This window comes from Pristiophorus japonicus, chromosome 24 (assembly GCF_044704955.1).
Source record: "Pristiophorus japonicus isolate sPriJap1 chromosome 24, sPriJap1.hap1, whole genome shotgun sequence".
Taxonomy (NCBI): domain Eukaryota; kingdom Metazoa; phylum Chordata; class Chondrichthyes; family Pristiophoridae; genus Pristiophorus; species Pristiophorus japonicus.
The window spans coordinates 10,349,148-10,372,526 of NC_092000.1; the positions used below are offsets into that span (position 1 = coordinate 10,349,148).

At 44.2% G+C, this 23,379-nt stretch overlaps 1 protein-coding gene across 3 annotated transcripts in view; it reads left to right on the plus strand.

Annotated features, from left to right (window-relative positions):
- LOC139237921 (MHC class II regulatory factor RFX1-like) overlaps positions 1–23,379 on the plus strand; it is a 152,743-nt gene that overhangs the window by 122,811 nt on the left and 6,553 nt on the right. For all 3 annotated transcript variants that reach the window (XM_070867218.1, XM_070867220.1, XM_070867221.1), the window contains 8 exons: positions 4,907–5,016; positions 5,285–5,436; positions 5,580–5,677; positions 8,146–8,295; positions 9,279–9,487; positions 12,737–12,890; positions 21,382–21,427; positions 22,754–22,920. In XM_070867218.1, the coding sequence (XP_070723319.1) occupies positions 4,907–5,016; positions 5,285–5,436; positions 5,580–5,677; positions 8,146–8,295; positions 9,279–9,487; positions 12,737–12,890; positions 21,382–21,427; positions 22,754–22,911 (1,077 nt within the window). In that variant the 3' untranslated portion in view covers positions 22,912–22,920. The remainder of the gene's footprint in view (positions 1–4,906; positions 5,017–5,284; positions 5,437–5,579; positions 5,678–8,145; positions 8,296–9,278; positions 9,488–12,736; positions 12,891–21,381; positions 21,428–22,753; positions 22,921–23,379) is intronic.

Here is a 23,379-nt window from a genome sequence, read left to right on the forward strand (position 1 = left end):
AATACTGTGGCTACATGAACAGGAGAGAGGCTGGGTATTCTGCAGCAAGTGACTCACCTCCCGACTCTGCAAAGTCTTTCCACCTACAAGACATAAGTCAGGAGTGATGGAATACTCTCAAGTTGTCTGGATGAATGCAGCTCCAACAACACACTCAAATCTCGACACAGCAGTCCATGTGATCGGCACCCAATCCACCACTTTAAACATTCACTTCCTTCATCATCGATGCAATGTGACTGCAGTGTGCATCATCTAAAAGATGCGCTGGAGCAATTCGACCAAGACTTCTTCAATAGTACCTCCCAAACCCGCCACCTCTACCATCTAGAAGGACAAGGGAAGCAAGCACATGCTTCCCCGCCCCCGGACCCGACCCGACCCGACCCCCCCGGACTGGACCCGACCCGACTCCCTCTTCCCCCCCCCTTCCCCGCCTCCGGACCGGACCCGACACCTATCCGACTCCTGCTCCCCCCCCCCCCCCCCCTCCGGCCCCCGACCCGACCCGATCCCCCCCGGACTGGACCCGACCCGACTCCCTCTTCCCCCCCCCTTCCCCCGCCTCCGGACCGGACCCGACACCTACCGACTCCCCCCCCCCCCCCCTCCGCGCCCCCGGACCCGACCCGATCCCCCCCGGACTGGACCCCGATCCCTCTCCCCTCGGCCCCCGGCCTCCGGACCGGACTCGTCCTCCCCCCCCCTCCCCTTCTCCTTCCCCCCTCCCTCATCTCCTTTCGGGCCCCATCCCCACTCCCTTCCCCCCCACCTGACCCCCACTGTCTCCTTACCCCATCTCCTTTCCCCCCCCCATCTCCTTCCCCCCATCTCCTTTCCCCCCCTCTTCCCATCTCTCCCCATCTCCTTTCCCCCCCATCTCCTTTCCCCCCCATCTCCTTTCCCCCTCCATCTCCTTTCCCCCCCCATCTCCTTTCCCCCCATCTCCTTCCCCCCCATCTCCTTCCCCCCCATCTCCTTTCCCCCCCCATCTCCTTTCCCCCCCCCATCTCCTTTCCCCCCCCCATCTCCTTTCCCCCCCCCATCTCCTTTCCCCCCCCATCTCCTTTCCCCCCCCATCTCCTCCCCCCCATCTCCTCCCCCCCATCTCCTCCCCCCCATCTCCTTCCCCCCCCATCTCCTCCCCCCCATCTCCTTCCCCCCCCATCTCCTTCCCCCCATCTCCTTCCCCCCCATCTCCTTTCCCCCCCCCGTCTCCTTCCCCCCCCCATCTCCTTTCCCCCCCATCTCCTTTCCCCCCCCATCTCCTTTCCCCCCCATCTCCTTTCCCCCCCCATCTCCTTTCCCCCATCTCCTTTCCCCCCCATCTCCTTTCCCCCCCATCTCCTTTCCCCCCCATCTTCTTTCCCCCCCATCTTCTTTCCCCCCCATCTCCTTTCCCCCCATCTCCTTTCCCCCCCATCTCCTTCCCCCCCATCTCCTTCCCCCCCATCTCCTTCCCCCCCCATCTCCTTCCCCCCATCTCCTTTCCCCCCCATCTCCTTTCCCCCATCTCCTTTCCCCCCATCTCCTTTCCCCCCTCCCCCCTTCTCCTCCTCCCCCCTCCCCCCCTTCTCCTCCTCCCCCCTCTCCCCCTTCTCCTCCTTCCCCTCCCCCCCTTCTCCTCCTCCCCCCTCCCCCCCTTCTCCTCCCCCCTCCCCCTTCTCCTCCCCCCTCCCCCTTCTCCCCCATCCCTCCCCCCTCCCCCTTCTCCCCCATCCCTCCCCCTTCCCTCCCTCTGCTCCCCCTTCCCTCCCTCTGCTCCCCCCCTCTCTCCCTCTACCCCCCTCCTCCCCCTCCCCTCGCTGTCAGAAACACAGACACTGACAGACAGAGAATGAGAGACACACACACACAGACAGACAGAGAGATAGAGACACTGACAGAGACACACGGGAGGGGGGCATCCCAGTACCCTGTTGGAGGGCCCCCAGTGCTGCAGTCGGTAAGTAGAAAATGTTTTATTTATTGATTTTTTTAAAAATTATTTCTTATTAATTTTTTTTGATTGATTTATTGGTTGATTTATTGATGTTTTTATCATTTATTATTGATGATGACTCTTTATTTGTAAAACTGAAGCGTTTAATGTTTGTAAACTTCCCTTTAAACCACCCCCCCCCCCCCCATTCCCTACGCCTGATTTGTAACCTGCGCCTGATTTTCTAAAGTGTAGACAAGTTTTTTTCGAGCGTACAAAAATCTTCACCTACTCCATTCTAAGTTAGTTTGGAGTAAGTTTTCACTGACGAAACTTTGAAAACAGGCGTAAGTGGCTGGACACGCCCCCTTTTGAAAAAAAATTCTGTTGCAAAGTGAAACTGTTCTAACTGACTAGAACTGGAGCAAACTAAATGGCGAGAATTCCGATTTCTAAGATGCTCCGTTCTACACCAGTTGCTCCTAAAAATCAGGAGCAAATCATGTCGAAACTTGGGGCCTTTATTTCTCCTTTACGAAGAGGAATTCATCCAGTCCTTTTAAAAATCTGCTGTGGTTTTCTCCTCCACCTTATTGATAAACTGTTGCACAATTCTATTACTCCCTTACTAAGAAAAAAAGATGCATAAATTTCTTATTTTTCCTTGACACCCTAACTTAAACTGTATCTTCTAGCCTGTAAATCCTGACTTTATGTAGTATTACATAGTATTTACAGCACAGAAACAGACCATCCAGCCCAACAGATCCATGCCTGTGTTTATACTCTACACAAGCCTCCTCCCACCCTTCATCATCTACCCAAATTAACACATCCTTCTATTCCTTTCTCTCTCATGTGTTTATCTAGCTTCCCCTTAAATGCATCTATGCTAATCGCCTTAACTACTCCTTGTGGTAATGAGTTCCACATTCTAACCACTCTCTAAATTCCTTATTAGTGACTATCTTATATTTATGGTCCCGTGTTGTAGTCTTCCCCCGCAAGTGGAAACATCTTCTCTATGTCTACCCTATCAAAGCCTTTCATAATCTTGAAAATCTCTATCAGGTTACCCCTCAGCCTTCTCTTATCTAGACAAAAGTGCCCCAGCTTGTTCAATCTTTCATGATAGAATAAAAACTTCTCAATTCTGTTATCATTCAAGTAAATCTTTTTTGCACCTTCTTCAGTACCGCTCTATTCTTTTAAGAATCTGGAGCCCAGAACTGTTTACAGTACTCCAAGTGTGGTCTAACCAAAGATCTATACAATTTTATCATAACTTGCCTGCTTTTCAATTCTATCCCTCTAGAAATGAACCCCAGTTCTTTGTTTTTTTTTTAATGGGCTTATTAACCTGCATCACTACTTTTAGTGATTTGTGAATCTGTATCCCTCTGTTCCTCTACCCTTTTTAGACACTTATTTTCCAAGGAGTATTCTTCCTACCAAAAAGTGCACATCACACTTATCCATATTGAAGTTTATTTGCCAATTACACACCCATTCTGCAAGTTTATTAATGTCTTCCTTTATTTATCGCAGTCCTCCACTGTATTAATGACACCACCCAAATTGGTGGTGTCTACAAATTTTGATTTCCGAGTCCAAATCGTTTGTGAATAGTGAACAACAATGGTCCCAGCACCGATTCTTATGGAGCACCACTTCCCACCTTTTGTCAGTCCAAATAGCTATCTTTAACCCCTACTCTCTGCTTTTTTGTTCTGTACCCAGCTTGCTATCCATTCTGCTACTTGTCCTCTGACTCCACATGTCTGACCTTAGACATAAATCTACTATACGGTACCTTAGAAAATATAAATATATTAGGTCTACTACATTACCTTTATCTACCTTTTCTGTTACTTTTTCAAAGAATTCATTAAGGTTGGTCAAGCATGACCTTCCCTTTTGAAATCCATGCTGACTATTCTATATTATATTTTCAATTTCTCGATGTTTTCTATTGCATCTTTGAGTAAAGATTCCATTATTGTTCCCTGGACCTGTTCTAACTCCCTTTTTAAATATTGGATTTATTAGCTATCCATCAGTCCTCTGGCACCATTCTCTTTTCTAATTAATGTTTATGTATCTCTTGCCTAACTTCTTTTAATATGTGCAGATGCAATCCATCTGGTCCAGGGGTTTCATCCTCCCTAAGTTTAATTTGTTTCATAATTATCTCATCCCTTTCTATCTTAAATGTCTTTATATCTCGTTTGATCTTCTAATGTCATGTCCACCATGTTAGTCTCCCTAGTAAATACCGAGGTAAAATAATTATTTAATATTTCTGCCATTTCAATATCATTTCCTGTGAGTTTATCGTGTGTACCCCTTAGTGGCCCTATCCCTATCCTGGTTTTTCTTTTGTTATTTATGTGTTTGTAGAATACTTACTGTTTCTTTTTATATTCCTTGATCATTTAATTTTGTAGTTTCTCTTTCCCTTCCTAATTGTTTATTTGACTTCTTTCCTAATCTTTTTATATTCCATTTTGTCATCCTCTCCTTTGTTGTCCTAGTGTTTGCCTTTTTCTTCAGTTCCAATGTTGTCCTTATATCTTTATTAATCCAATGTGTGTCATTATTGGGTAGTTTGTTCTTGCATTTTAGTGGGATATATTTCCCTGGACACTCTTGATCACTATTTTAAATGTTTCCCATTGCTGTTCCATTTCTTTGTCAGTACATTTATTCAGTTTATTTTCCCTAGTTCCATTCTCATTCCATTAAAATGAGCTTTATTCCAATTTATTACTTTGGTCTTTGTCTTACTTGTATCTTTCCCAATCTTCATCTTAAATCTTTAATTAATTAATCCTTACTTACCTATAGTTCATAATGGGTTTCATTTATACTGAAGTTAACCAGTGAATTCATATTCCCTTTATGTTTATTAATAACATCACAACCTGAATTATCACTAAAATAGCAATAGCCTCTTCAAATGTATTCTCCCTTTTGTCTCGATAGGCAATCCTGGATGTGATGGTGAACCTACAGTTTACTCTGGTTGAAACCTTGTGGAAGACATTTTGGCGATACAACTCTTCCCAGTCCAGTGATGGCTCAGGATTGTCAGTGTGAGTGATTAACAAAAAATCTTGCAGGAGAAAGGAATTCTAAAAGTGAGATTGGGAAGAGCTACAAATGAGGAGTGGGGAGTGGGACTGGAGGAAAATAATAAAACAGAGCTCTAATTCAAACAACATGGCATCTTAGATTAGATTTTTAGAAAATGTTTCATATTTTTTGCCAGGTTCTTTCGGAATTGAAAAGGATCATTAAAAAAGTGTGGTCATTGGCAATATCCCAAAGTGTTGTCAAATTAATGTTGTTTGTTTTTTGCAGTCATGATGAAGCTGAGAAACGCCTCCCTAAGTCATGCCTGGTCGTTCTCTGTAAGTATGAGCCTTCCCTGAAGTGGACGAAATACTGTGATAACATGCTTTACCAAGGTCTGGTGGAGATCCTTATCCCAGATGTCTTGCGACCTATCCCGAGTGAGTATTTCCAGGAAAGTTAAATAGTCCATCAGTAATTATTTAAGATTATGTCTAAATCCACTTTGTAGATGTGTATTTTGGAGCCTGTGTGCACTGTGAATCATTATCCACAGCTACTGACTGCAATTAATCGCTCACAGGTGCCTTGACTCAAGCAATTCGGAATTTTGCAAAAAGTTTGGAAAGCTGGTTAACCAATGCTATGATGAACGTTCCTGAAGAAATGGTTCGTGTGAAGGTAGGGTAGGTTTCTCAGTTCTCTGCTGTGCAATCTGACACGAAAGGCAATGCAGTATAGATTTGGGAGAGACAAATATAAACATGACCATATTCATTTTATCAGCCTTATCTAATTAAAGGTTTGTGACTTGATACCAGTCAAAATCTATACTAATATACAAGAAGGAGTCATACTTGTACCTTTTATAACTGGCAAACTTGAAAATCAGGGACACAGCCCTAAATGTCAGGAAATACTGACTGAAATTAGGCAAATTTTACTATGTGTGTAAGGACGTGAATATTTAAACTACACCAATAGCTTACATTTATAACATCCCAAGGCACTTCACAGAGATGTAATCAGACAAAACTGGGTGCCAAGCCTATGAAGGAGGCATTAGGAGGAGTAATGAGAAGCTTAGTCGAAGTGGTGGGTGTTAAGGAGGGTTTTAAAAGAGATCTGACAGGGTTTAGGGAGGGCCTAGATGGCTGAAGGCATGGCCGCCAAAGGCCAGGGTCTGAGGAATGGAGCATTCTGGTAGGAAGCGCTACAGAGATAGAGGGGTAAGACCATTAAGTTTAAACACAAGGATGAGAATTTTAAATTGGAGGCACCAGGAGTTAATGAAGTAAACAAGGACAGTGGTAATGGGGGGTGAACGGGATTTGGTGTGGGATAGGTTAGGGGCATTTGTATTTTGCATGTGCTGAAGTTTATGAAAGGTGGAGGATGTGAGCCTGAGAGGCATTGGACGAGTTGAGTCTGGAGGTAACAAAGGCATGGAGGTGACTTTCAGGAACAGATTTGCTGAGGCAGGGTGGATGTTGCTGATATTATGGAGATGAAAGTAGCTGGTCTTTGTAATGGAGAAGATATGGGATTAGAAACTTTGTTCCGCACCGAATAGGAATGTAGGGTAGCAAACAGTCTAATGATAAGATATGCAAGGATGTGGTTGGAGATGGCCTTGTATGTGATTAAGACCATGGGAATAGATAAACCACTTGAGATGGCCATGAATGTGGGTAGGAGAGTTTATATGGAGGGAGAGTTTTAGGGAGGGCAATGACATCAGGTGAGAGAGAGCAATGCGAGTTGAGATGGATTAAATAACCTAATAGTTTCATTTTGGTATTAATTTTGTGTTTCTAATGCATTGTTATGGTTTGCGCAAATCCACATACTGATTTTTGATTTGGATTTGCGTGTTCAAGTTTTTATCTGGAATCTGATTACTTTGTTTAATTCCTCATCAGATGATTAACACATTACTGTACTTTGGCCCATCAAAGTGCAATGAGGCATCAATCCCCCAGAACTATGGGCGGGGAAATCTAATTAAGTCTAATCTAATCTGACTCCTGTAACTCTAAAAGGAAGTCTTACAAGTTGGAATAGTGTAGGAACATTTAAAATTTTAAGTCAGGACAGTAGGACAGCCTTGAAATTGACCTACAAAATCAGGACAGTTGGAGGATATGCTTTTGATCCCTAAAAAAAATGTATATTATTACAAATACAGCTTTAACGCTTTTATATGTTTGTATTGCTGCAAAAAACAATCAAGGCTGCAAGTAAAGTGTTAAACGAGAAGTGAATATCACCACTGGCCACTAAGATTCAGCAGGCCCTGTTGAAGCTACTATAACACCCGTAGATAGCAGCAACAAATAGCACTTATTCACTCCATCATCTCAAATATGACTTTCCATTTGACATAGAGGTCTTTTTGCTTATGCCAAATTAGATACTGAACCTGAGTTCCACTTGCCGTTTGAGCATGGCACCCTGCTCTATTACACATTCTTTCAAGATCTGCAGGGCAATGATTTATTCAAAATGAAGTTCTTTTTAGAATTGTAACACTTTGAAAAAGAAAGACTTGGATTTATATAACGTCTTTCACGACTACCAAACTTCTCAATGAGCTTTACAGCCAATGAAGTACTTTTGGAGTGTAGTCACTGTTGTAATGTGGGAAACGTGGCAGCCAATTTGTGCACAAGCTCCTGCAAACAGCGATGTGATAATGACTAGATAATCAGTTTTTTTGTGATGTTGATTGAGGGATAAATATTGGCGAGGACAGCGGGATAACTCCTCCTGCTCTTCTTCGAAGTAGTGCATGGAACCTTTTACATTCACTTGAGAGCGCAGACGGGACCCCAGTTTAATGTCTCATCCGAAAGACAGTGCAGCGCTCCCTCAGCATTGCACTGGAGTGTCAGCTTAGATTTTTTGTGCTCAAGTCCCTGGAGTGGGACTTGAACCCACAACCTTCTGACTCCGAGGCAAGGATGCTACCCACTGAGCCACAGCTGACACTTTTAAATTAATTCTACTCTTTTATATTTTACAGCTCTCTACCTGCATGTAAATGTCTTTATTGTTTCTTTTTCATACACCATTGGCCCATTGTTAATAAATTCAAATATGTATTTGCTCCTTAAATACTCATTGCTGTTTATTTCTAACTCCTATAGGTGGCAGCAGCAAGTGCCTTTGCACAAACTTTGAGACGTTACACATCCTTAAACCATCTTGCTCAGGCAGCGCGTGCTGTGCTGCAGAATACTGCACAGATTAACCAGATGCTGAGTGATTTAAACCGAGTAGATTTTGCAAATGTTCAGGTAAGTAGCACGGCGCTAAAGCGAATTTCCATGTTCACTCCTGGCCATTGTTAGCTGATCTTAACTAGGCGGTATTAAGGGACTATTATGTGGTCTTAGTGCCCCTGGTTTGGGAAGAAGAAAGATTGACCAAGGTTACATCGTCTACTCATTATCCATTCGTGACTCCTACTGGAAATGACATTGTGTGGAAGTCGGGTAAGGCCAGGATGGGTCTTAACTCTGATATCCCATGGTAGAATAGCCTCAGAACAATAGCTGTCCATACTCACAGATGGAGAATAGTCACTTGGGGAAGGATTCAGAGCCCTCCCAACACTTGGGAAGCTATACCACAGCCTGTCATGCTTTCAAGAGAGGAAAGGGAAGAAAAAAACATTGGGGGAAAAAAAAGACTGGAACTGTGAGTCTGCAGAATACATGGTGAGCAGTACAGATGGCAGTGTGGTGACAGTCCAATACATGTGGCATCTGCTGTGCGAATGCAAGATCCCACAAATAGCAATGAAATCAATAATCTGCTTTTAGTGGTGTGGACTCTGGGAAGAATGTTGACCAGAGCCATCGGAAAAACTCTGTTCTTAGAGCCATGTCATGAAATCTTTAACATCCATGTCAACCACCAAATGGAGACTGGTGGGAATTTCTCATGAGACCAATGATAGTATTCTCTTAGTGAGTACTGGAGTATCAGGACTTCAGACTCATCTGAAGTCCTGGAGCAGAGCTTGAACCTACAAACTTCTGCCTTGGAGGAGAGAATGCCATCAACCAAGCCAAACTGTCACTTGCGACTTGCACCAGATTTGCACTACCAAGTCCACTCGAGCTGATGCTGCATTGATTCTGAGTTCATGTAGTGTGAAACTAATCAGCAGAGCTAAATCAACCTGCAGCGAGAGGGGTCCCTGGCTATATACCCAGTCTTTTGAAAACCTGTTAATGTTTGATGAACAGTAATAAAAACACACTCTTTTTTTCAGGAGCAAGCCTCGTGGGTGTGTCGTTGTGAGGATGGTGTGGTGCAAAGGCTGGAGCAGGACTTTAAGATGACTTTGCAGCAACAGAACTCCCTGGAGCAATGGGCATCTTGGTTAGACAGTGTGGTAACCCAGGTCCTCAAACCATATCATGGCAGTCCCAGCTTCCCCAAGGCAGCCAAACAGTTCCTGCTCAAGTGGTCCTTCTACAGGTAAGTCTTATAGTATTGTCCCCATAGGTAAGAGGGAGTTATTGAATAGTAATCTAATTGGGAGGGTCCATGAGTCATGAAGTACAGGAGATTTATGTGCGTTGTTTGAATTGTGAGATGGCATCAATGCATTTCACTCAATTGAAGTAAACTGTTATTGTTACACTGTATAGTTCTATTCTCATACTTCAAGACAGCCTCAGCTCCATATGGGGAATGTTGATGCGTAAATGTCAAAGCCTTTGTACAATATTAATCAAAGCATTTAGGTTTGTACATGTCTTTCAGAGTGAAAAGTTTGTGCTGTAGCAACATCAGCTGTTCCACTGGCCATACACTTGGGTTATTTATTAAGGGACCGCCTCTCTACCTGCAGCATCTTATGTGCTGCCTCACTTTGCATAAAGCTGGCCCTCTGCTGCAGATCTGCTTCCACAGATTTGTCTGGTGTCATTTCTCAACACAAGTATGTGGTTTAAAGAAAGATGAAGGAGAAAAGATAGATGTATTAGAAAACCCCCATTCATGTTCTCAATGTCCCAAAGCTCCACATACAATGGATTACTTTTAAAGTGGTCACTAGTTTTGTAGTCAAAACAAGGACTATGCATAAAGACATCTAACTTCAAAGGATGCAGGTTAGACACAGTGTCATTCTGGTATCCTCCATACAGAAAATAGAACCTAAAGAAGGAAATAAATACTTGGATTTATATAGCACCTTTCACCATCACTGTGTTATGTATGAATAAAGAGTCTGACTGGATACTGTGAGCTCAAAGTAAAGTGTGACCGTAGTCTTTTATTGCAGGTCTCCAGAGTGCGCCTCCAGCCTGTGAGGCCTCCTTAAGTACCTGTGCTCCCAAGGGATTGTGGGATCCCTTGGGACTCCAGGGGATGAGCCCTCTGGTGGCTATACAAGGTATATACAAGTGTACATATATAACACACTGGACATCCCAAAGCGCTTTACAGCCAAGTAAGTACTTTATGAAGTGTAGTCACTGTTGTAATGTTGTAGTACAGTGCTGGAGTGGGCTGGCTCCACACCTGTAGAATAAAAATCATATACGGGATGGCCCTTTAAGACTTTTTAACATCATGATATTGATAGGCAACTCTAATTAGCATTCCAACTCACATGCGGTATAAAAGGGGTTGAGTATCTTTGAGTATTAGTCCTTTTTCCTCAGTGGCGAGAAACATTCAGCACTCCATGCTGCACAGTTTTAATTTGCTTGCTTTGTTTGAAGTAGTTTCTGGTCTGAATACCCACAAAACTTTTTTTTAAATCCACACCAATATTCTGACTGTATTGGTTAGGGTAACCAGCACTGGGAGACTTGGATCCCACTTTGCCAAAAAAGATTCTTGGCCTCCTGGACATTTATCAATGCTAGAATAACACATTATCTAATCTTTTAATTCAGAGAGTTTTGCTTTAAACCAATTTCATGGCATATGTATGAGTGTACTTACATGATACTTAAGTCATCCTCGACTCTGGAGGACTGCTGAAGAAGAAGACGACATACATGAGGTCATCAACACCAATAGTTATTCACATTTTCATGTCCTGCCTTGTGTAGATGTGGTGGGGTTTATTCGATTCTGTGGAGCACTTCAAATTGAACGAGTTGGTTTCTTGTTTCGCTCTCTATCAAACTGTATCCACTCATACACTTCCTCGCATGTCTCCTGGTAGATAAGTAGGATTAATTATTTCTCCCAAGATGATGTTCATATTGACAGTGATTAAGCTATTTGGCTCTTTCTCAGGTTTGAAAGTCATCTGAAGTAAGTCCAAGACATGCTCCTGTATAAGACTATCTTCAGTCCACCCTTGGCATCCTCCACTTTAGGTGGAACAGGAAAATTATCAACACTTGAGCACTAAATTCTCTCAAGTCATTCAATTTTCATTTATCCAAATATACAGTTTTGCAATGATTGTGCAGAGGTGAAGAATAGCAGTGGCTAGAAGATCTTTCCAAAAGGCGATCAAAAATATGCTCTGACGACTAAGTGAACCCCTTGGTCTGGTGCCCAAGCCTAATCTCTCATTAACTATTCCAGATCTTGGGATGATGGCAAATCACAGATTGTTTATTGTCATTAAGCCTATTTACACCAGATTTAAACTTCAGATATAAAATAGGCAGGATTTGTGAATGATCTATCCTCTGTCAAAGTCAATTCTGTAAGTATATTTATTGGGCAATATATTAATACCTTAACTTCTTGTAGTTGAATGTTGTGAATATAACTGCATTAAGGACAATGAATAATTACATAAATAACTACAGCAAGATGACTGACATGCTCAATGACACCATGATCATATGACTCAAGTTCACATCATGATCTCCACCGAATAAGTTTCCTATAATGGTTAGATAATTGAGGAGTAGGTGGTAAATGGAAACCAGCTATAAGAGCTATTGCCATTGAACTACTGCTTTATAGCATTTTGGGGTCTAAATTCGGTATGCCGTTTTTGAGGCGGTGTCACCGCTTGAGTGGTGATTTTACCGCCACGCGTTAGGCGCAGGCTCCAACTGCCAAATTCATTTTCACGTCCAAAGATGAGAGAGCAGCGCTAAAAAGTGGCGTTGCACATTCATCCTCAGGCGGGAGCTTAGGAGGCCGACTGAATTTCGCATCTGGAGGCTGGCATCATGCTAGCTGGAAAATGGGAAGGAAAGGGAAGAAAAAAACCTCTCATTTCTCCGACCCACATACAAACTTCCCCACAGTTAAAACTAATGAAAAAAGAATAAAGAAAGAAAAAACATACCTTGCTCTCTGGCCGATTCTGCCCGAGTTCCACTGTTTAACAACCGCTATTTTCAGGCTGTGCAGCCGCCTGCCGGTACGGCAGCCGTACAAACTAAATATCGCGACGGAGGCGCCAAGGAGGTGTTGCACGCATACTGAGATCAGGATTTCCTTGGCGTCAGCCGATGGGATGTAACCTTTAAAAAAAAAAATGACCACTGAATTTCGCGTGAACAGCACCCAGCGCCACTCCCAACCGCCCAACTTCCATTTAACACCTAATACCGGAGTTATCAGCAGGCATTAGCAACCGGATTTCGACCCCTTTATCTTCTTTCCAAGCCAAGAAATGATGTGGGATATATGGAGGTTTCAAGAATAAATACGTAAATTTAGAGAGCAGGCAGCGAGGAACTTTCATTAAAAACATATTTAAAGGAACTTCAGAAACAGCTTTTCTTTTTATTTCAGTTCAATGGTGATTCGGGATTTGACTTTGAGGAGTGCAGCAAGTTTTGGGTCCTTTCATCTCATTCGCCTTCTATATGATGAATACATGTATTATTTGATAGAACACCGAGTGGCACAGGCAAAGGGAGAGACGCCCATTGCTGTCATGGGTGAGGTAAGTTACATATATTCTCCTGCCTCCATCTGATTCTCATTATTGCATATGGCAGTGTGTTCATTTTTATCTGTGTGCTGAATTATGACCAATGTAAATGTTGTTTGCTAAAACTTGTGCAGCTGCCCTCAGTTGTTGAAATAACATACACTTTTCCAAATATAATAAATAACTATTCATTATTTTAAGTGTAAAAATAGTGAAAAATCTCATTAAAAATCTTAGTAAAAACATTTGTAAATTTGTCAGCTTTAGGTTCCACATTATGTTGAGGCAATAGAGAAGATATAGTGTAGATTCTCAAGGATGTTGCCTGGTGTGAGGAAATACAAATATGAAGAAAGTCTTGGAAAAACTGCAGCAGTTTTTGGTAGAATCGAAGAGGATGATTTAATAGAAGTGATTAAAATCAGGAAACAATAGGATATAGTCAATAGAAACAGACTGTTTCCAATGGCTGGGGGGTTTGAACAAGGAGACATTTGATTAAATGTAAGATATTTAAGACAGAGTGTAGGATAAACCTTTTTCACAGTGGGTTAGAGATTGAAGAAGAGACAATGCAAACATATAAAAATAGCTTTGATAGATAGTTGAAGGAAAGGCAATGAAGTGATATGGGAACAGAGCAGGCACATGGGATTCGGACAACTGCTCATGTGGAGTGGTTGGGCCAAACGACGCGTTTACATATTGCAATTTCTGTGTATTTTTATGAGTTTTAGCTATAGTTAAGTTTAATATTCTTTATCCATTTATAATTTCACAAACTACAGTACTCCTTTCCTCTGTGCTCCTAAATTTCCACTTTAGCCAAATCCTCATTTTGGAAGTACCTATTTTACTGTTCCTACCTCATTCTCTTACTAGCTGGAATAGTGCTATAACTTCCACCAGCAGTTGAGTCTATGTGAAAAGAATGGTCTATATTCATTCATTGTGTTTAACACAACGTACATTGGGCTCAATTTTCCCGTTATCTGCACTGTTTTTTTGGCGTAAATTAAAATATCCAAATTTCCCCAAAGTTTCTGCGCCAGTGTAACTCAGTTACGATTTTTTTTGGTTAGTATTTTTTTTGTGTCATACGGGTAACCTGATGTCTGCACCAGTTTTTCAGATTTATGCAAGTTTGGCCAACTTACATTTTTCCTCGGACGGCGTATGTGACCACTCCCAAAAATACTTCTGGGCACTTAAGAAAAACCACGCACATTAAAAAATCGGCACAGAAAGACACCATTGTTTTTATGCAAAGTTTTGGAGGGAGTTAAGAAGACATTGAATATGCATCAGGAAGCTTAATTTTTTCAAACTCAAAACGGAGAAAATGGAAGTCAAATGCAATTCTTTAATTTTGGATTTTTTCCAAAGTGCCACACCACCACCGAACGTCTCCTCACTGGGTCGGAGCGTCAGCCAGCAGAATCGCTCCCTCACCCGGACACGGGCTCGGGGCTCAGCTTCAAAAGAAGCCCGGGGGGCTGTGGAAGTCGAACTGAAGGGATGAGAAGTGTTACACTACACAGCAGCAACTTCCGGGCGAGGGAGCGATTCTGCTGGCTGACCCTCGAGCAGAGTGAGGAGACGTTCAGTCGGTGGTAGGGTGGTACTTTGGAAAAGTCCAACATTCCATGGACTTTGGATCAGTTCCTATGGATTGGAGGGTAGGTAATGTAACCCCACTTTTTAAAAAAGGAGGGAGAGAAAACAGGGGATTATCGACCGGTTAGCCTGACATCGGTAGTGGGGAAAATGCTGGAATCAATTATTAAACATGTAATAGCAGCGCATTTGGAAAGCAGTGACAGGATCGGTCCAAGTCAGCATGGATTTACGAAAGGGAAATCATGCTTGACACATCTTCTAGAACTTTTTGAGGATGTAACAAGTAGAGTGGATAAGGGAGAACCAGTGGATGTGGTGTATTTGGACTTTCAAAAGGTTTTTGACAAGGTCCCACGCAAGAGATTAGTGTGCAAAATTAAGGCACATGGGATTGGGGGTAATGTATGGACATAGATAGAGAACTGGTTGGCAGACAGGAAGCAAAGAATGGGAATAAACGGGTCCTTTTTAGAATGGCAGGCAGTGACTAGTGGGGTACCACAAGGTTCAGTGCTGGGACCTCAGCTACTTACAATATATATTAATGATTTAGAAGAAGGAATTGAATGTAATATCTCCAAGTTTGCAGAATACACTAAGCTGGGCTGTGAGGAGGATGCTAAGAGGCTGCATGGTGGCTTGGACAGGTTAGGTGAGTGGGCAAATGCATGGAAGATACAGTATAATGTGGATAAGTGTGAGGTTATCCACTTTGATGGCAAAAACAGAAAGGCAGATTATTATCTGAATGGTGGCAGATTAGTAAAAGGGTAGGTGCAACGAGACCAATAAGAGAATTAAGGGTTACGGGGAGAGGGCGGGTAAGTGGAGCTGAGTCCACGGCCAGATCAGCCATGATCTTATTGAATGGTGGAGCAGGCTCGAGGGGCTAGATGGCCTACTCCTGTTCCTAATTCTTATGTTCTTATAGGCCTGGGTGTCATGGGACATCAGTCATTGAAAGTAGGCTTGCAGGTACAGCAGGCAGTTAAGAAAGCAAATGGCATGTTGGCCTTCATAGAGAGAGGATTTGAGTATAGGAGCAGGGGAGGTCTTGCTGCAGTTGTACAGGGCCTTGGTGAGACCACACCTTGAGTATTGTGTGCAGTTTTGGTCTCCTAATCTGAGGAAGGACATTCTTGCTATTGAGGGAGTGCAGCGAAGGTTCACCAGACTGATTACCGGGATGGCAGGACTGACATATGAAGGAAGCCTGGATCGACTAGGCTTATGTTCACTGGAATTTAGAAGAATGAGAGGGGATCTCATAGAAACATATAAAATTCTGGCGGGATTGGACAGGTTAGATGCAGGAAGAATGTTCCCGATGTTGGGGAAATCCAGAACCAGGGATCACAGTCTAAGGATAAGGGGTAAGCCATATAGGACCGAGATGAGGAGAAACTTTTCACCCAGAGAATTGTGAACCTGTGGAATTCTCTACCACAGAAAGTTGTTGAGTCCAGTTCGTTGGATATATTCAAAAGGGAGTTAGATGTGGCCCTTAAAGCTAAAGGTATCAGTGGGTATGGAGAGAAGGCAGGAGTGGGGTACTGAAGTTGTATGATCAGTCATGATCATATTGAATGGTGATGCAGGCTCGAGGGACCGAATGGCCTACTCCTGCACCTATTTTCTATGGGCCCAAGTTTCCACATGATTCGCGCCTGATTTTTAGGAGCAACTGGTGGAGAACGGACTATTTTAGAAATCGCAATTCTCCACATTTTTTTTTCTGCAGTTCTAGTCAGGTAGAACAGTTCTAGTTTAGAACAGAATTTTTTCTTCAAAAGGGGGCGTGTCCGGCCACTGACGCCTGATTTGAAAGTTTGCACAGTGAAAATGTACTCCAAACTAAAGTAGAATGGAGCCAGTGAAGATTTTTGTAGAACTGAAAAAACCTGTTCTACACATTAAAAAATCAGGCGCAGGTTACAAATTAGGCGTCCAGAACGAGGTGGGGGGGAGGGGGGGGAGGGAACTCATTAAATTTGACAATAAATCCTTATTTATACTTCTACAAATATTATACAAATAAATCCAACCTGAATAAACATTTATAAGCCAAGAAAAGATTAAATAAACCATCTTCCTACCTGTGTGAAAGTGCTTCAGCCAGGGAGAATTCTGCAGCCGTTCGTGCCGCTGAGCGGGAGGGGGAGAGAGAGAGAGAGAGAGAGAGGGGGGAGGGGGGGAGAGGAGAGAGAGAGAGAGAGAGGGGGGGAGGGGAGGAGGGGAGGGAGAGAGGGGGAGGGAGAGAGAGGGAGGGGGAGGGAGGGAGGGAGGGAGGGGGAGAGAGAGAGAGGGAGGGGGAAAGAGAGAGGGAGGGAGAGAGAGGGGAGGGAGGGAGAGGGGGGAGTCGGGGAACTGGAGCGCGGGTCGGGTCGGGTGAGGGGGCGCGGGTGTCGGGTCTCGGGTCTGGTCGGCGGGGGGGGAGCGGGTGTCGGGTTGGGTCTGGTCGGCGGGTGGGAGGGGGGGGAGCGGGTGTCGGGTCGGGTCTGGTCGGCGGGGTGTGGGGGGGGGAGCGGGTGTCGGATCTTGTCGGGGGCGGGGAGCAGGAGCTGGCCGTGGGAGGAGCCTTCTTCACGCAGCCCCAGTGAGGCCATTCAGCCAGGGCTAGGGGCTGCGTGCTTCGGGCCCCTCCCACACAGTTCGGCGCCTGGAGCTACTGCACTTGCGTGCCGACAGTAGCGCGCATGTGCAGAGGTCCCGGCACTGCCCCCCCCCACAGCTCGTGCTGGCTGCGCCGAGGGCCACAGGACCTGTAAGTAGGTGGAGAATACCGAGGATTTTTTTAGGTGCCGTTTTAGGCGCGAAAAACGGGCGCACAGCTCGGAGGGGCGCCTGTTTTTTTTCTTGTGGAAACTTGGGTCCTATGTTTCTATGTTTCGATAAAGTTCCCCATAACCACCCAGGCAATGCATGACAGGGCTATGGGCTGCTCCAGGTTTGCTGGCTTCCCAAAGGTACAGGGCTGCATTGATTGTACCCACATCGCCTTGCGAGCACCTTTGGAGGATTCCGAGATGTACAGGAACAGAAAAGGCTTCTACTCCGTGGATGTGCAGCTCGTGTGTGACAACCATGATGTTAATGTGAGATACCCTGGGAGCACCCATAATGCGAGAGCGCTATATCTGCCATGTTTCAGCAGCAGCCAGAAGGGCAGAGCTGGCTGCTGGGAGACAAAGACTACAGCCTCGCCACCTGGCTTATGATGCCCCTATGCGTAACCAGGACGGAAGCTGACCGGGAATACAACATATCGCACATTGCAACGCACAGCATAATAGAGAGGACCGTTGGCATCTTGAAAGAGCGTTTCCGATGCCTGGACCATTCCGGAGTCTACTTGCAATACTCCCCTGAGATTGTCGGTCAGTTCACTGTTGTGTGCTGCATGCTGCATAACTTAGCCATCATGAGACAGCAGCAGCTAGTAGTCGAAGATCCACTTCAGGTGATAGTGGCTGATGATGATGAGGAAGATGCAGATGACGAGGAGGAGGAAGACGACGAGGAAGCCATGCAACAACCTGAACCTGGAGCACGACGGCGGAGGAAGATGGGCCGTTGTGCCCCTTTAACAATTGCTCGAGGCTTGCACCAGCAGCTCATCTATTTTTTGCCTGAAGGCTCAGCGGCACCTACTCCACATGGACCATGTTTACTGTTTGGACCTGTTCCGTAATGTGTGTTGTGCTAATGGAACAAATAATAGAAATTATTCTTTAGTTTAAAAAATTGTGTTAATAATGGAACAAATAATGGAAATTATTCAGTTATAATTTAAAATATGTTTTATTCAAAAGTTTAACACTTGTTTGTACTTAACTTTAATAAAAATATTCTTGTATCAAACTTTAAAATTTTCAGTTAAGATCACTTAAAAACTTTCAGATCACTTATAAACTTATAAACTTGTAAATTTACAGAATTAACAAAAAACTTTTAATTTGAGAACAGTTACAACAGTAATAACAATAATAACAACAGCAGCACCCATCTCTCCTCCACCTTATTCTGAGACCACCCGCTGTGCTTTGGCTTGTTAACTCCATCCCTACCCCTTAGGCGGTGGAGCAGCATTTCTCTGATTGGTACCAAGCTTATTCTTTCGAACATCTCGGGTAATGTGCACTTCTTGATGGGTGGGCGGTGGGGGGGGGTGGCAGTGGCGTGGGTAGGCGGTAATGTGGAAGGCCCGGCTTGGGCCTCTTCAGAAGCTGGTCTGAGAGTGGGAGTGGCAGTTGATTCTGTCAATGACCGCGGGGTCTGGGCGTGTTCCCTTATTGCAGCAGCTAACTCCGACATTCCCTCCCTCGTGTCTCAACTACCTGCGGCATTCCCTCCCTCGTTCACCGACATTGTATCAGCTGCCTGCGACATTTCATCCCTCAGATGCCTGGACATTGTTCCTATTTCTCATGAGAGTATTGTTACTTCTCCCGACAGTCCCAATACCTCATCACCCACCCCACTGATGATGTCCAGGAGTGATCGCATAAGGCCAATGTTCTCTGCACTCATTGCCATCATTTGAACCACATCTGTTAGATCCTGCACCTCAGGAGAGCGCTGGCAAGCTCTCCTTCCCCTCCTCACCCTGGGTGTGGCTCGCTGCATCCCACTGGGACCCCCAGCCTCGGACGGTGGGGGCCTGGGTGTGCCTCGCTGCATTCCACTGGGACCCGCAGCCTCAGATGATGGGGCCCTAGGTGTGGCTCGCTGCATCCCGCAGCCTCGGATGGTGGGGCCCTGGGTGTGCCTCGCTGCATCTCGCAGCCTCGGATGGTGGGGCCCTGGGTGTGCCTCGCTGCATCCCGCAGCCTCGGATGGTGGGGCCCTGGGTCTGCCTCGCTGCACCCCACTGGAATCCTCAGCCTCGGATTGTGAGAAACCATGGAATGTCCCAACACTCATACCACTCAGAAAAGGGCCTGGCACCTCAACGGGCAGCACCTGCACCTCCTCCAGAGTGAGTACAAGAGTGGGGGCTTCATCCATCCCCTCACCCTCACTCCCATGCTCTTGGTCTAGAAGGTGGGATTGGAAGATGTTCTCCTCTTCAGGCTCATTCGCACCTGAATCATCTTCTGCATCTGCTTCAGCCTCGTCAGGGTTGGCCTCAAGTTCTGCAAAATATAACAGAACAGACAAATGGTTAGCAGCAGAGGAAGGGGCAGGGTGGCATGAGTAGGCACAGGCAGCAGGCTCATTTAAAGGACCACGATGAATGATAGCACATTGCATCAACCAAAGCGTAGGTGACGGAGACATCCCCATGAATCGAAGCACAGCTAGCCTGCGCAGTACTTAACATTTAGCAAAGCCAGACTGTGGAATTTGCAGGAGTTACCCTCTCTCTCGAGTGTGGGCCCAGCTTGTGCAGTGGTGGTTGCTTTTCTCCAGGCAGGACCCATCAAAGCAGTGACCCTGTCTTCCAAGAGTGTCAATGAGTGCTGATTTGCCGGGCCTCCTCCTGTTCGAATTCTTTCCCTTATGTTGTGTGCCACCTTCCTCTGCAAAGTTGAAACTATAACATTTATGAGGGTGTCTTTCTGCTGGGTGGGACATGCAGAAAGTCACATTTACAATTGCAATTCCAGTGAATAAGTGAAAATATTACTTACACTAATTACTTGACCAAGGTCCTGCCACTTTTTGCACTGGCCTCCAGACCTCGGGGTGGTCACCATTGCACAGTAATCTTCTGCAAGCTGGTTCCAGCGTTTCTTCATTTCTTTTGGTGAAACTTTTATGTGACCTCTGCTGGTGTCCAGCTCGTGCCATCTGGCCTCAATTACAGTAACCAGTGCCTCCATTTCATCCTGAGAGAAATTCTTGGTCCTTGAGCCGCGTTGCATATTGTATTGCAGCTCCGATTTTTCCACTGAGAATTAAAGTTCTCACGCAACTGACTCTTTAAAAATGGCCGAATGCAGACTGGGAGCTGTACTGGGCATGCGTGCCCATAGCAGTCATGTCATTTTTTTTTTCGTGCATGCATAGAAGGGAGGGGGGGGGGAACACGTTGTTTTTTTGGCGCAGACATTAGGCCCCGAAACTAAAGGACAGGCTGTGTGGCGCGAATTTCAAAAAATAGAATGGGGAAACTTACAAGTTATTTTTTTGGAGTAGGGGCCAAAAAAAAACAAGTGTAACTCTGCCAATACGCCAAAAAACAGAATTGGGGAATATTGAGCCCTAAAACCAAAGCAAAATATTCCAGAAGAGGAAATCTGAAATAAAAACTGAATTCTTCAAATAAATTCAGAATGCAGCAAAAACCCCTTATTGGGAGCACCTTGTAGTGACCAAAAGATTCCCTTTACTCAACTGTTCCTAAAAAAGAAAGCACTGTAGATGGAAGAATAGCCAGTGCTTGAAAAAGTAATCCTTTAAGTAATCCATTAACTGGTATGTACTCTTGATGCCTATTTATTTTGGGCTGTAACCAAAGTTTTGACTTGTCCATTGGAATTTAGTCAGTGTTCTGTAACAATGTCATTGTGATTTCCTCTGGCTGAGCATCTATGACAGATCTTAGCAGTAGAATTCACTTAATTTTCCACCTCCCATTGTTTCTCCATAGAGGTTTCTCACTGTACGTTCTTCTGTAGCTGGCTGGTCATGAGATTTCTCCTTCCCCCAATAGAGCCTCTTAGTCCCATCTGATAGCCTGATTGTGAGCCAACAAAAGCAATCCCAATTCTGTGCAGCACATGGCTGCAAAAAATAGGCAGCTGTGGAACTTGCACTCTTCAGCACCTGGTCATTGGTCAAGCACGCGACTACTTGAGCTGCTGCTCCAGTTCACTTCCAGTTTTGTATTGCAAAGAGTTAAAAGCAAAATAAACCTTTTTCTTTTTTTATATTGTAGTTTGCTGATCTTGGACGGGCTCTAAACCCTCTGGACCCTGACAAAGGTAGGTAATGTACTTGGACAAAAAGTAATGAACACCTCTGTTTATTTTACAATTGTGTTTGTAGCATTGGAAGATTTCTAAGCCAATACTTTGGGAGCAGTTAATTATTGATGCAAATCTGGAAAATGAGAGGCTCATTGTTGTACAGCAGGGATGCACAAGTGAACCTCATTTGGACTGCGAGTCTCTTATTGTCAGTCCACAGATTGCCTTGTATTATTATTCTGATTTGGGCATTTGTATTGACTCGGGAACACAACCACACGATTGTGAATGACGATTGCCTATTTCACTTGTGTATTGGTACTGCACACTGACTAGTCATCACTATTAAGTGCCAGTTATTTATCCCTGATGTATACCACATCCTTCAAACTCCTTAAAATATCTACGTACAAGTGAGTCCTTTTATAGCATGACCTGTGGTTCCATGTGGAAGATAATTGTGAAAATACCTAAAAGCATGAGAAGGTAGTAATGAGACAGGCATGTCACCCCTTTTAATTAACCCTGTTGTTTGGGGCTATGACCAGGACCCAGTCAGATAATGTCCATCCCAATGTTGACCTTTGGGGATTAGGACTACTGATTGCGTGGAGAATAAACATCAACCCGGACTGGTTGGGCTGAATGGCCGGTTTCTGTGTTGCAATTTCTATCTATATGTAATTAGCACTGAGCCTGCATTTTTTTAAGCACATACTCCTTATCTCCAATCACCATTTACTTTCTAAAGTCCTTGAAAACATTGTCACCTCCCAGATCTATGATGATCTTTCCTGCAACTGCAAATCTCTTCAGTCAGGTTTCTGCTCTGCCACAGTTATCCTCTTGCTCTTAATATATTTATAGAACATCTTTGGGTTTTACTTGCCAAGAATTTTTTATGTTCTCTCTTAACATTCCTAATATCCTTTTTAATTTTACCTCTGAACTTTCTATATTCCTCCAAAGATTCTACAGTATTTAGCTGTCGATATATGACATAAGCTTCTCTTTTTTTTCATTATCCTCCGCTGTAAGTCCCTAGACATCCAGGGGGCTCTTGAATTGTTATTCCCGCCCTTTTTATTTAAGGGCACATGTTTGGCCTGAGCCCTCCGGATCTCCTCCTTGAATGCCTCCCACTGTTCCGACTTTCCAATCCACTGTGGCCAAATCATTCCTCAATTTACCAAAGTTAGCTTTTCCCCAATTTGGGACTTTCATTCCTTGTCCTAAATGAAGAAAATCAATGCTGATAGAGAAAGAGTCAAATATGATTTGCGTATGATAAGCCTGAATTTTCATTGTTTGCCCTTTTAACCCCCTGTTCTGTTTAATCAGATGAGGAGGAGGAAGAAGAAGAAAGTGATGATGATAGCCAACAAGAAATTCCAATGGACAATGAACCCACATTAGTGACTGACTCCATGGAACCACCAGCCAAACTGCCACGGACAGATTCGAGGGGAGTGTTCATCCAAGCGCCACCAACCAACTGAGAATAAAATGTAGGACAAAAAGAGGAAAGTTTTCGCTTGAATTTAACACAGTTCACCCACCATCCATGGCATTTAATGGCCATTGCATAGAAAGACATTGTCTATAGTTATCACGAATCTCAAACATCTACCAAAATTATTTTAGTTCAACATTTATTTATATGAGTTGTATTTTAAAAAATAAAATAAAAGAAAACATTTCCTTTCAAACAAATTGGGCACTAGGAGTAAGAGTACATTGGTAAATGACTGCTCTTTACACAATTACTAATTTTAAAGACACTCCACAGATTATATAGAAACTGAAGCTTTACCAAGCTCGGTATTTGGCTGCACCCTTTGCATCCTGCTACTTGCATTCTTTCTTTGAAAACCATGGGAGCCAAGTAGGACAGTAAGCTATTGCCCAAACACCACAATTTCATCTCATTCAGCAGCATTTACATTGTTTTTGATAGGGAAATAATA